A 14,948-nucleotide genomic window follows, 5' to 3' on the forward strand; every position below is an offset into this window, starting at 1 on the left:
GTTTTAAATACATTGTAGAATCACAACTTATGACTCATTTTCTTCTATTTCAGGGTGGTGGTTGTCGATTTCACAGATATAACTGTTCCATAGAGTCTCCTAGAAAAGGATGGAGCTTCATGCATCCAGGGAGACTCACCCACCTTCATGAAGGACTACCTACCACCAACGGTACACGCTACATAGCAGTGTCCTTCATAGATCCTTAGACTCACATATAGTTCTAGTAGTTCTTCACTAGGAATTTACTAGCCTTGATATGTTTGTGTAGTGTCAGCTGTTTGTCTGTTTTTACTGATTTATTCTTGGATTGTGTGTTGTGTGTCTGTTTCTATTTGCTGTTTTTTGAAACATTTACTACTGTCGAGAGAAAATGCTGTTCAACAGAAGTTTAGTAAAGTCTATGGATGCATTCACACAAAACACACACACGCAGACAGAATTTCATACATATAAACCTTGTTTCATGACTCAAAATTATATGAGAGATTTGACCATAATTTTTCTATTTGGGCAAAAAACAAAGCAGGTGAGGTCAGTAACTCTTCATTTAAACAACTATGGTTCAGGGTGTTTAGCATTAGCACTCATTCATGATAGCTGCTTTCAAGTCCTGCTAGAAAAAAAAAATCCTGTTTACTAGTTTGGAAATTGTAATTTTGATATGATGTGCATTTTAGTGATTCTCATTGGAATAAAATGGACGCCACATTTTTCTTATATTTTGACATTCCAACAAATACAGAAATATTTTAGTGCCATTGCAACAAAATTAAGAGCAAAGGATACACATTATTTCTGTAATTGCACGCTATTGTTGCATTTAAATCATTCTTGTGTTACCACAGAGAATGATGCAAACATTGTGCAAGCCTCTTACCCTTATAAATCCTATAAAGTATAGTTTTCTGGCCAAATTTGGGCTATTCTTCCTCAACAGCACATTAAATGTCAAAACTCAATTGCATCATCAACATTTAGCTACACTATATGTTCAGTATCAATTAGTTTCTGTTGGGATTCTCTAACTGACAAACCCCCAACCCAATGTGCACTCATATGCTCTAAGATCATAAACACAAAAGGAAGTTGATTAAAAGGAAGATGAGCTCAAAGTACTGTAAAATATCTAGATGTGTTCCAATTGGAGAGCTGTTAGTGTCAATGATATAACACATGACTTCAGTGGCTCCTCCATGTTGCAGCTGACCATGTTTTTAAAAGACTTGAAATAATTACTAGGGTTACATGATATGAAACTATGAATATGCTGTCAACAAAGTAAGTATAATTTTGTATGTTTGCACATCAAGAAACAGCAGGATTTAAAATTAATGCTAGTTGATTTTTTTTTTTTTTTTTTTTGTGGACAATGTTTTTACTGTAAAATACAAGGTAACAATGCCTTATTTTCTGAACTGAAAATGTTTCAGAGATGTCAAATGTTTTACATTCTCTTGTTCCTTACAAATGTTTCAGCCAGGTCAGTCTCTTAACTTATTTTTAAATTGTTGAAATAATAAAAAAAAACTGTTTTTAAAGAGAAATAGCTGTCTCTATTCAGTTAACAACAAATGTTTTTTTTTTTAATAAAACAAAAATATATGATCAAGCCAGATCAAGATTGGGACAAGTCCAATAAGTTAACTGCTAAACGTAAAAATACAGTGCAGCTTTAGAAAAATCTAAACATTTCCTTTTTACACTTAAGCAAATATGACATGCCTTGAAACATTCACATTCCGATTGTCATACGAATGTAATATAGTACATGTGTGAACGCTAACATGACACTTGTTCTTTCAAACCATGCAAGTCTCCTTAGAATCAATCAGCACAGTTTAGAACTTAAAGTGTTGACAGAGAGAACATGTATACAAGAAGCAGATTGCAGATTTACACAATCTATGATTCATGGTCAGTGACACATATTTGAACCCTTCTTTAAGTGAGATTGATGAGATGTTGGAATTTTACAATTAAAGGAATGTACAGGGGAGTTGATACTGTAGTTCCTCTTATGCAGCTTAATCATTTTGACTGGAATCAGAGATGAGTTTAAACTTTAAAAATAAGTTGTAACAGAGGAGTCACGTGACGTGCTCATGAACCTAGTTGCACTTGAGTAGAGCTCCGTACGTTTGGCCTCTTTTTGATGATTTTTTTCGTTTTGATTTAAGTTTAATTAATTGGTGGTGCTTTATCTGATGGCATGCAGTCGTAAACAGCAAGAGTTGTCTCCGTCGGCTTCTCCGATTAAGAAGAAATCCAAGTCACCGAACTCAAGCGATATGATGTACAAGATGGCGAACACTGTTACACACTTTGAGGACATTCTAAAGCCCGGTACACACCAAGCCAACGCCGACGAACTAGTGGCGACGAAAGCAGACTAAGGGGTCGGCCGACATCTGCCGACTTCGGCAGCGTCTGGGTCCAAAGTTGCCCTGACACACCAAGCCGACGCTAGTTAGGTGAAACCTCTGATTTAAAAAAATTCGCTCTGCTTTTTCCTGTTCAGTTTAACAGGTTAAACCAACAGAACAACACACGCCAAACAGCTCAGGGATAAACTGTGCTAGTATTTTAATTCAGACATTGGTGCAATGCCCTTTCAGTGGGGCAAAATATAAGCATGTGACAAACTTGTTTGTTTCCGTTTGTTTGATAAAAACCTTGGTTTCTGTTTTATGAAGATGGTGTGACATTGCTAAATAAAGGTTAGATTTTTACATAATTGTGTTTTGTGATCCTTTTTTACATAAAGAATTGTGAATGCAAGTACCTTTTACCCAAAGTCAAAAGTGTTTTATTTTCCAATGTGCATGCCATATTTACAATACAGCTTACAATATGATAAAAAAAATATGTTTAGATACTAAAATCAGTAAAAAATCCAAGATTTTCAAAATTTAAGAAAATAAATAGATACTTTAAAGTCTACATAGAATTCTGAAAGAACTCTAATGTAAATTACAACTGTGCATAACATATTAACAATGCAGCTTACAATATGCTAAAAAAATATTTTTTTTATTTTTCCTTAATGTCATACAAAGCTGGCCTTTCCTGGATCATGCTGATCAATTCATCTTCACTTTCCTTGTTCCAGACAGCCATATCTTTTTTAAATATTCACGGATCGGAATGAGAAATGCAAACAAATAATGAGCGTTCGGTATATTCCCTCATGACTTCGTCGTTTACTTACTTCGTCACTTCCGGGGTTTTTTTTTCTCGTGGACTGGTTTGCCAGCTGAACAGCCAATCAGAATGATCAGATGGCCCGACTGACCGACGAGCCCCGACACCGATTCAACATGTCGAATCGGCAGAAAACAAGCCGACGCGGACCAACTTCAGCCAACGCCGCAGAACACACTGAGAAGACTTCGTCGGCCGACGAACAAAAACTGCCCGACGGCCGACCGTCGGCTTGGTGTGTTTAAGAACCGGGCTTAAGAACCCAGTTGAGTTCGCTTCTCACATGTCAGTTGTTCAGTCGCTATGCTCTAAACTGGATCTTCTTACAGGGGAGATGAGAGAACAAAAGAAAGTCGACGCAGATCACGATAGACACGTTGCCGCGCTCGAGCAACAGGTTGTGGACTTACAGGATCACAATAGGCATCTGGTCGGACTGCCTGGAGGTTCCGAAAAGGACTACCCTATGGGATTTTTGAAAAGATCGCTACCGACGTGGCTCCCATCTCTGGAGGGCAAAGAGATTGTGCTAAACCATGGGTTTTCATTTTAAACTGCTGCAGTACACGGACAGGGAGCTCATTCTGCGGGCCGCCAGACTTCATGCTACTCATAAATTCTATTCGCGAATTGACTATATTTTAATTTCTACTTCTTTATCTTCAGCTGTTCGTGATGCCGATATCTGTTCCTTATCTTTGTCGGATCATGATGGAAATTTGTGCAGATTATCTTGATCCCTCGGCCATCTCGTGCCACTAGATTGCAATTTAACTCTAAATTGTTACAGGATGAAAATGTTTGCAGTCAATTCAGAGTTTATTGAAATTAACCAAGGTTCAGTAGATGATCCTCGAACACTATGGAATGCAGTTAAAGGATTTATAAGGAATAACTCAATTTCATATGCCTCTTTCCTTCAGAAAAACCGACACAAACAGATAGTTGAACTGGAATCACAGCTCCAGAAACTGACTAGAGATAATCAGCGTTGTTTCTCAGACAATACACTCAGTAAAATCATGGCAATTAGGTCCGAACTCAACTCATTACTGAGATCCAGCGCATAATTCCCGATCCAAAGATCCAGCCAGAATTATTATTTTCAAGAGAGTAGACCAAGCCACCTTTTAGCCCTAAGATTACGCAACAATGAAAAGTTTGCTAATATTTCAGCGGTGAAATCCCAATCTGGGCTCATTATGACAGAACCAAAAGACATTAATATCGCCTTTCACTCTGTTTACTCTAACCTCTATACTACTTCTGCTGATGGTGACCCTGCCTCTAAAGCAGCTTTTCTGTCCAACCTTGCTTTGCCTAGGCTGTCAGATTCAGATTTGGAATACCAGGCTGAACCGATCACTCTTCAGGAGCTGGAGTCAGCAATTCGATGTATGAACAAGGGGAAATCCCCAGGCATAAATGGCATTCCAATCAAATTGTATACTACTTTTTGGTCGGATTTAGGCCCCCTCATGTTAGTCAAGTCAAGTCAAGTCAATTCAATATTATTTGTATAGCACTTTTAACAATGCAAATTGTATCAAAGAAGCTTCACATCGGCTTTACAGTATTTAGACGGGGAAATATTTTGTCGAAATAGTGTCATTCTCCTTTGGCCAGACAAAATCAGCAGTTTAAATCTAGGCTAAAGCAGAATCAGATTGTGTAAAGCACTCATCTGCTTCCTGTGGTCTTGTTCCGATGGCCGTCTTGGAGACAGGGCCTTCACTGGGGATCAGACTCTGGGGCTCATCTACGTGTCCTGGCTATAGAGGTCATCTCTAGGTGCTGATCCACCATCTGATCTGGATACAGTCTGGATCTGGGTGGCTACGGTGACCTTGGAATAAGAAAGAAACAGACTAATATTAGCGTAGATGCCATTCTTCTAACAATGTAACAAGTACATCAGGTGTTTTGGGAAGTGTTCCCGGTTGACCTAATTAATGCAGCCTAACAATCCTTTAACAGATTTGAATTGTAGAAATTCGATAGTGTATTATGTGTAAGCCAGGTTAAAGAGACGGTTCTTTAATCTAGATTTAAACTGACAGAGATAGATATGATACATTTTTCAGTTACTCAAGGCTCATTTCACCCATCTATTAATATAGTTGTTGCTTCTCTCTTGTTAAAAAAAGATAAAGATCCGACTTCCTGTTCTAGTTACCGGCCACTTTCTTTGATAGGGACTGATGTTAAATTATATGCAAAAGCACTATCTCGTCGTCTAGAGAAATTTATGAATAAGTTAGTTCATCATGACCAAACAGAATTAATTAAATCTCACTCAGCTTCGGATAACTTTTGCAGGTTATATCATATTATTAATTTAAAGAATAGCTTGTCCTCCCCTTGCGCAGTATTATCTCTAGATGCGATGAAAGCTTTCGACCAGCTAGAAGGGAACTATGGGCGGTTCTAAAGCATCTGGGTCTAGGATTGAGTTTCATAAATATGATAAAAGTTCTGTATGCCAATCCAGCAGCCACTGTTCTCACAGGTGCTGTTCGCTCTAACCCATTCTTTTCTACATCGAGGTACTCGTCAGGGTTGCCCGCTGTCTCCTCTGTTATTTGCCCTATCCTTGGAATCCTTACAGTTGGGCAAAAAAGTATTTAGTCAGCCACCAATTGTGCAAGTTCTCCCACTTAAAAATATGAGAGAGGCCTGTAATTTTCATCATGGATACACTTTAACTATGAGAGACAGAATGGGGGGAAAGAATCCAGGAAATCACATTGTAGGATTTTTAATGAATTAATTGGTAAATTCCAAATAAGTATTTGGTCACCTACAAACAAGCTAGATTTCTGGCTCTCACAGACCTGTAACAAGTTCTTTTAAGAGGCTCCTCTGTCCTCCACTCGTTACCTGTATTAATGGCTCCTGTTTGAACTCGTTATCAGTATAAAAGACACCTATCCACAACCTCAAACAGTCACAATCCAAACTCCACTATGGCCAAGACCAAAGAGCTTTCGAAGGACACCAGAAACAAAATTGTAGACCTGCACCAGGCTGGGAAGACTGAATCTGCAATAGACAAGCAGCTTGGTGTGAAGAAATCAACTGTGGGAGCAATTATTAGAAAATGGAAGACATACAAGACCACTGATAATCTCCCTCGATCTGGGGCTCCACGCAAGATCTCACCCCGTGGGGTCAAAATGATCACAAGAACAGTGAGCAAAAATCCCAGAACCACACGGGGGGACCTAGTGAATGACCTACAGAGAGCTGGGACTAAAGTAACAAAGGCTACCATCAGTAACACACTACGCCGCCAGGGACTCAAATCCTGCAGTGCCAGACGTGTCCCACTGCTTAAGCCAGTACATGTCCGGGCCAGTCTGAAGTTTGCTAGAGAGCATTTGGATGATCCAGAAGAGGATTGGGAGAATGTCAAATGGTCAGATGAAACCAAAATAGAACTTTTTGGTAAAAACTCAACTCGTAATGTTTGGAGGAGAAAGAATGCGGAGTTGCATCCAAAGAACACCATACCTACTGTGAAGCATGGGGGTGGAAACATCATGCTTTGGGGCTGTTTTGTGCAGGACCACTGATCCGTGTAAAGTAAAGAATGAATGGGGCCAATATCGTGAGATTTTGAGTGAAAACCTCCTTCCATCAGCCGGTGTTTACTTAAATGTTTACTTCCCCTCAATTCTAAAATTGATTCCATGTCCCTTTCTATATCTATTCCATTGGTTCAAAACTTTAAGTACTTGGGGATAGATGTTTTTCCTTCCCTGCAGGAAATCATCTCAAAAAACTATAATGGTATTCTAGCCAAAGTATCGTCAGATTTGGAAAATTGGTCTCGTCTTCCTACTTCTTTTCAGGCCCGTATATCGGTGATTAAAATACATTTTCTCCTACTTATCAATTTATTTTCTTCCATGATTCCTCTCGCTCCACCGGTTGGCTACTGGAATAAACTAGATGCATGTGTTTCACGGTATATATGGGATGGAAAACGTCCTCGTATTAAACTGACTACCTTACAACGATGTAGATTACATGGAGGTCTTTCTTTCCCTAATTTTAGACTGTATGCTCAAGCCTTTTCCCTCCGCCTTTAGCAGTTTGGTTTGATCCTTTCGCTTGGGCAGTGTACATCTCTGTTTGGTCCCATTGTAACCCAACTCCTCTCCACATGGAGGGATGCTGAAAGATGTTCACAACTAGCTACAAAATGGCATAGGCATTCGCCTATTTTCCACAATAATAACCTTTTGTCAGGCAGTACTCCATTTCATTGTCCGCAATGGACTCATAATAAAGTAAACACCCTGGGAGATATCTATGATGATCGTAAAACTCAATATAATCTGCCAGGCATTTCCTTCTTTATGTATTTGCGCATTAGATCGGCCCTACAGGCGTATGGGGTGCTATGGAACTCTCAACTGCCTGTTCACCCTTTGCACAAACTAATCCTTCCTTCTGAGGAATCTCCCTCCTCTGCTTCAGTCATCTATCTCTTTCTTCTTGAGCATTCATACAAACCTTTATCTATTACTGTTTGGGCTAAGGATCTTAATGAGGATCTGCATGTTTTATTTTTTCCGATCAGGTATGGGGTATGTTTAAATTGTCTTCTAAAAACCCTAATCACCAAATAATTAATTGGAAATTGCTGCATAGGGTTTACTTGACTCCAATGAAAAGTTTTTATATGAATATAATATTTGTTTATCTATTAATATTAATTAATGTGTTTTTTATTATTATTATTATTTATTTTATTTATTTATTTATTTATTGAGTCTACCAAGGGGTGGGATGGGCTGGGGTGGGTTCTAAATTTGTACAGCTGCTTTTTGTTTTGTACTACTGTTCCACAAAATAAAACTTAATAAACAGTTGTTAAAAAAAAAAAAAAAAGTTGTAACAGTACAAGTGAGCAAAGCGAATAAACACTCTTTATAATCAACAAATAAAAGTCATGCTTCTATCTCACACTTCTATTTCAGATCCGCTCCAACTGTCAATGAAAATAAATGATTTTGGGACTCTTTGTAACTGCGAATCACTGTCAATGTGAACACACCTTCAGTGTAGACCACACAAACTACATAAAGTTTGAAAGTTGCCATAGCAAAGGAAGGTGGCGGATATGCCCTCTAATGCTGAAGTGTGAGATATTTTTCCTTTCCTTCATCTTTCGTCTCCTGGTTGGGGTTTGTTGGGAAGTTGGGAAGAACTCCCTGACTTGTTCAATGTTTCCGTCTGGGTCTGCGGGTTTGAGAAGCTGCTGAGAAATGCAGCGAAAGAGGGAGGCATGTAGGTCAAAGACACGAGCGCAGCAGCAGGGTACAGAAAGATCCCTTTGTGGCCGCTCTCCCCCCTGCACACGGCTCTGAATGATGACATTGATGCAGGGCAGCGGCACAGGAAACTTGCAAGGCTAATAAACTTACAGGTTTGCTGAGGATAACTTATCAAACAGAGCTGAGAGGGAAAGCTGTAGTCAAAACGATCAGTATGAAAGGTGAAAGTGGACAGGAAGTATGGAGTCAGATCAGGCCACTTGGCTAGATTTATTATTTTTTGACACTGTACATTCTAAGAGTGGGTCTAACCAGGGGTGTTTAGTCCATATAAGCTATTAATGCTCTGCATACCCAAACCATTTGAAAGAATTAGTATGAGGATTGGCTAATTAAAAAATGTTATTAAAATTACTATAAATAAATACCTTTGTGACTTGGGACGTAATATAAAGTGTACATTAAAAACAATATTGACAATACACGTGTAACTTATGTAACACAACTACAACCCGAATTCCGGAAATGTTGGGATGTTTTTTTTTTTTTTATTATTATTATTTGAATAAAATGAAAATTAAAAGACTTTCAAATCATATGAGCCAATATATTATTCACAATAGAACATAGAGAACATAACAAATGTTTAAACAGACATTTTACACTTTTATACACTAATAGAGCTCATTTCAAATTTGATGCCTGCTACAGGTCTCAAAAAAGTTGGAAAGGGGGCAACTAGGGGCTGAAAAAGCAATAAATTATGAAAAGATTCATCTGGGAGAACATCTAGCAACTAATTAAGTTAACTGATATCAGGTCTACCTATAAAATGGATGTCTTAGAGAGGCAGAGTCTCTAAGTAAAGATGGGCAGATGCTCTCCGATCTGTGAAAGAGTGCATAAAAAGATTGTGGAATAGAGGCGGACAGTAACTAAGTACATTTACTTGAGGATTGTACTTAAGTACACTTTTTGAGTATCTATAATTTACGTGAGTATTATTAACTTATGACTTTAACTTCACTGCATTTGAAAGTCAAATATTGTATTTTCACTCCATTTCTATTAATGTCCTCGATGTAGAAAGTCATTACTATGTAGCATCTTTGAAAGATCAGTGTTTTTTTTTTTTTTTTGGGAGGGGGGGGGGGGGGGGGGGGGGTTCTCTAAAATGTGACTTTCTAAAAGCTCTTTACTCCAAAGATACTACAAGCTAGTCAGTGTATTTGGTAGGTGTAATGTATTGTAAGTTGCTTCAGAGGTATTGCAAGTATTACGTACAACAATAATAAAACAGTGCATTGACATAAAAAAAGGACATTTACTTTTGGTAATTAAGTACTGTTAAAAGCAAGTACTTCTGTACTTTTACTTAAGTAAAAATCTGTCTTTACAACTTTTACTTGTAATGGAGTAATATTTGACCAGCAGTATCTGTATAACTTTGTATAACTCTGTATAACTTTCACTCAAGTAATGGAGTTGTGTACTTTGTCTGCCTCTGGTAATACTTTAAAAACAATGTTCCTCGACGTCAAATTGCAAAGGCTTTGCAAATCTCATCATCTACAGTGCATAACATCATCAAAAGATTCAGAGAAACTGTAGAAATCTCTGTGCATAAGGGACAAGGCCGAAGACCTTTGTTGGATGCCAGTGGCCTTCGGGCCCTCAGACGACACTGCATCACTCATCGGCATGATTCTGTCATTGACATTACTAAATGGGCCCAGGAATACTTACAGAAACCAATGTTAGTAAACACAATCCGCTGTGCCATCTGCAGATGCCAACTAAATCTCTATCATGCAAAAAGGAAGCCATATGTGAACATGGTCCAGAAACACAGTCATGTCCTGTGGGCCAAGGCTCATTTAAAATTGACTATTTCAAAGTGGAAAAGTGTTCTATGATCAGACGAGTCCACATTTGAGATTCTTGTTGGAAATCACGGACGCCGTGAGAGGAGGGAGACCTTCCAGTGTGTCATCAGTTCAAAAGCCAGCATCTCTGATGGTATGGGGGATGCCTAAGTGCATACGGTATGGGCAGCTTGCATGTTTTGGAAGGCACTAGGAATGCTGAAGTCCAGATCTTTCACCTATAGAGAACATTTGCGAACTCATCAGCAGCTGATATATCCAAATGATGTGTCATAAGTAACCCTTTGAAATAATCAATAATTATTTTTTGAATTTTTTTTTTAAAAGTGTGTGAAAAAATTTGTTTTATGTTCAGTCACAATTGTGACCGGTGGGTTAATGTGTGTACTGAAATAACATATTTCTGCAGTCATAAAGATTGTTATATATGTTAGCACAGCTATTTTAAACTGTTTGATCATATTCTAGGGTTACTATTATGCATAAAAAAAAAAAAAACTTGTGCAACATTGATAGGAACACTGAGATAAAAAACTAAAAAATTCAACCATCACTGCATTTCAAATATTTTTGTAAAATCTATTTGTTTTATATTAATGCTACGAGTATTACATCATTATTGTACATTTTTTGTAACATTTGAATTTTTAATTTAGTGCAATATTTTGTTATTGCAACATTTTATTGTCATTTTCACTAGCAACTGCAATTGGATTTATATTGTATGCCTAAGTTCACCGTTATCCCACTATTGTGACCGTCAGCACGTTTACTCATTCTATGACCACACTCAACAAAACTAAATATATGCAAATGCATACATTAATACTAGACACCCTAAAGATCATGTGTACCAAAAATCTTTGTCATGTCTTTATGTTGACATACTTTACTAGCCTTTTGCTTTGGAGCTTTGATGCAGTCATCATCATCTCAAGGTGCAAACAGGAAATAAACTGCTCTGGTCATGTGACAATTTGCACTAATCATGTGAAACTGCACATATTTAATTGAGACCCTTTATTTTTTCCATATTTGCAGGAAGTGCACTATGTAAAAATGAAAACTTTTTTACATGGGATAAAATGGGTTAATTCCTAAAACAGCTATTAACATTTTGCACTCATGGTGTCCATTTAAGGTCAAAACCAGGAAATCATGGTTTGGTGAAGCAAATACCAGAGAGTCGTTGCTGAATGTGTCAGTCAATTGACGTGTCCCTCTAACTGCAGTGGCTACTGACAGGTACACTGCGCAGGCCTAACCACATAAGGAGCTTGGCCACACATCCACAACACAAATACCCTTTCCATTTATCTAATTACACTCTCACACATTTATTATGGGGTGGAGCAGAGGTAAATCTGGGTCTTTAGAGTTATCACAGGGTGGAACCACCCTGTTTTCTGCGGCATCAGAGTGGAGTCTTTTATTTAGCAGTTTACAGAATGAAGGCTGGTGCCCACAAACCAGTGCCAAACATCCAGCACAGCAGACTAACCAAACAGCGTTTGCTTACAGGCTGGAGTTTAGTTATTGAAAATATTCTGCAGATGAAGGCACAGCTATTAATACTACTAGAGGGAAAAGCAAATTACTCTTTATTCTCTACTGAAAAAGGCTAGCGTGTTTTGGATACTGGTCTACTGTGTTCTGGTCTTCCTATTCTTGTTCCTATTCTATTCTATACGCACACACACACACACACACACACACGCGCATATGCTTTGCCATCTCCACACCAGGCTGATCCACCATGGGAATTTGTACTGGTCTAAACTGACTGGTCTTGTCCAGAGTTGTCCTTAAAAACTATATCAAACATAGAAACAAAATAAAACCTTATTTTTCAAGTTCTGTATTCAGAAATTAAATGAATTATGTGACCATGAAGTGGATGAGAATATTCAGATCTTCCTGGTTTGGAGAGAATGATCAGAGGTCTGAAACTCAGACATGACATCAGGCATGTGAGAGGAGCAATGTAGACATTTCAGACGTTTGAAAAACAGCTCACCATCTAAATGAGACCTGAATTCACTCAACTCCTCTTGTAATGTAATTTGGGATGGTAAGTGTGATTGGAAGGCCTTCGGTGTATCTTCAGTGAGACAGACGTTTCACCACAGCTGGACCAGCACGGAAAGCTCAGAGGGAAAAGATGAATCAGTGAGTCGGTACTTATTTTGACTCATGGAAAAGTACTAATGGAGAAAATGATGAGTAACAGAAAGTCATCTCGAGTAGGTGCTGTCCTTTTAAAAAAACAGTAAGTGTTAATGTGCCTGTAGACGTGATTGTGTGTGTGCAGTTGTGAATGTGGTATGGATGGTGCTTTTGGTTGTTCAATAAGTATTTTATATAAGGTAAGCTTCAAGACAAAAACAGACTCTCTTGCCATGGTGAGCAATTGCTTTTATGCGGTCTTAAGTCTTATGAGTTTGCAAGTAGTAGTTACCATGTGATGTGTGCTCAAGTGATTTTATTTGAAATAAAACAGTAATTTTAGGAAAAATAGCATTTTAGGTGAATAATTGAGGCTTTATATAAGTATTTTAGCTTTCTCATGCTACCTCAGAGCTGGATGGGAAAATTAGTTGGGTCACTGTATAATGAGTAGCATTAGCTGGCAAGTGTTGCCACTATTCTTCAACAGTAGGGGGAAGTTGTGGCCTAATGGTTAGAGAGTCGGACTCGTAATCCAAAGGTTGCGGGTTCGAGTCTCGGGCCGGCAGGGATTGTAGGTGGGGGGAGTGAATGTCCAGCGCTCTCTCCACCCTCAATACCACGACTGAGGTGCCCTTGAGCAAGGCACCGAACCCCCAACTGCTCCCCGGGCGCTGCAGCATAAAATCGCTGCCCACTGCTCCGGGTGTGTGTTCACGGTGTGTGTGTGTTCACTACTGTGTGTGTGTTCACTGCTGTGTGTGTGCACGTTGGATGGGTTAAATGCAGAGAACGAATTCCGAGTATGGGTCACCATACTTGGCTGAATGTCACTTCACAACAGTACACATGTGTACAAACTAATTGCATTGTCAACATTCACAATTAAAACTTACCAGTTAATAATAATAATAAAAAAAATTAAAAAGCAGTTTGCTTCTGCTATTATTCTCAACTTGATATGGCCCTAATTAAAATATCTGGGCTCAAAGAAAATCATGAGATTACCATAAGCTTGAATACTGGGGTTGCCTCTTAAAATTCTAGACAACTGACTCACTGTCTATTGCCTACATGGACAGCAGACTACAAAAACAGCATCCTAATAAAAACATAACCTTATCCACTTTATTTTTAATGTAGAGTAACAGTGGCCATGGTCATTTGTAACTTCAATGTGAGAGGCCTCCTATATATATATATATATATATATATACGCACTCCCAAAACATGCAGAAATATCAAATACTAGCTCCATTTTTATTACATTTTATTATATTTGCCTACAAGTTCTTCTAGTGACAAATTTGGCTAAAAATGTTGACAGTCACAAAGCGTATCACAGAATATCATATGCCTTATCCATAAGGATACATGCAATGTAATCTCCAATTTTGTCAAAATTGAAATTGTAGATAGTATCTATGACAACTCAGACACCCTACAGTGCTAAAAAAAACCATGTAGGTACGCTGCTCATTTTCTAAACATAACTAATTTCACAGCTATAGGCATTTTGCGAACCGCACAGTCTTAACATAAATGTGTTGTCGTCCTCATGACATCTCTACTAAATATTTGACTTGAGATTCTGTATTTGCTCAAAGTAATTAAGCTAAACTTTTTTTGTCTATGTGGACAACCTGCATATCTAAAGTTAATGATCTTTTTGAATGTCTTCTGTATTGTGTCTTGTATGCTCCTTTGGAAAAAAAAATGCTTGTGGACGAAAAAAAATGTTTGTGTCCCCTTTTGTTGTGCTATTTTGCTTGTGTGGCATTATCATATTTCTCTTGAGAACCAGGGTGTGACATCACACTGACTTCCAGATGGTTTAAAGGACATTCAGCCTCTGGGCAACACAGCCAACACCTCATAAAAGTCCGCTCATTCTTTTATTTAGTGGGCAGTGAATGTGGGCAGCTGCCACTGGGGCCCTGTAGGTCAATTTCAGACCTCTTATGGGCCGTAGAGCTAAACACAGACACCACAGTGTGCACAATATGTGTTAAAAATGCCTACTGCCCTCATAGTTAAGACCAGTCATTTGGCGCTAACGCCCAGAGCCATTACTACTTTTTCAGGTGAGTGGTGTATCCTTTCTCCTAAATAGTAATTAGGGTTGATTGTATGCTTGTGAGTGTATCAGCTTATTTACTTTCCAGCCATGAGATCCTCTACCGGAGTTTTTTAAATGCAGGGCAAAGCCCATTTAGACAAATTACACAGCAACACTCTGGAAAAACAATCTAAAAACTAGAACACTCCCAGACATTTATCATTCAACTTATGGAAAGACACAAAAGGAGATCTTTACCCACAAACAGTTTCATGAGCAAGTTTCATGTCTCCAAGGCTGTCTTAGTTTTTAGTTGTTTTTTTTAATACCTACCCTCTCTCTCGTGTG

General features: G+C 38.4%; 1 protein-coding gene across 2 annotated transcripts in view; it reads left to right on the top strand.

The window, feature by feature from the left end:
* The window catches only part of LOC306862948 (procollagen-lysine,2-oxoglutarate 5-dioxygenase 2-like), a 46,644-nt gene extending 43,911 nt beyond the window's left edge, over positions 1-2,733 (top strand). For both annotated transcript variants that reach the window (XM_079406058.1, XM_079406059.1), the window contains one exon: positions 54-2,733. In XM_079406058.1, the coding sequence (XP_079262184.1) occupies positions 54-209 (156 nt within the window). In that variant the 3' untranslated portion in view covers positions 210-2,733. The remainder of the gene's footprint in view (positions 1-53) is intronic.
* Positions 2,734-14,948: the final 12,215 nt, after the last annotated feature.

This window comes from Barbus barbus (assembly GCF_936440315.1).
Source record: "Barbus barbus genome assembly, chromosome: 44".
In the NCBI taxonomy this organism is placed as follows: Eukaryota; Metazoa; Chordata; class Actinopteri; order Cypriniformes; family Cyprinidae; genus Barbus; species Barbus barbus.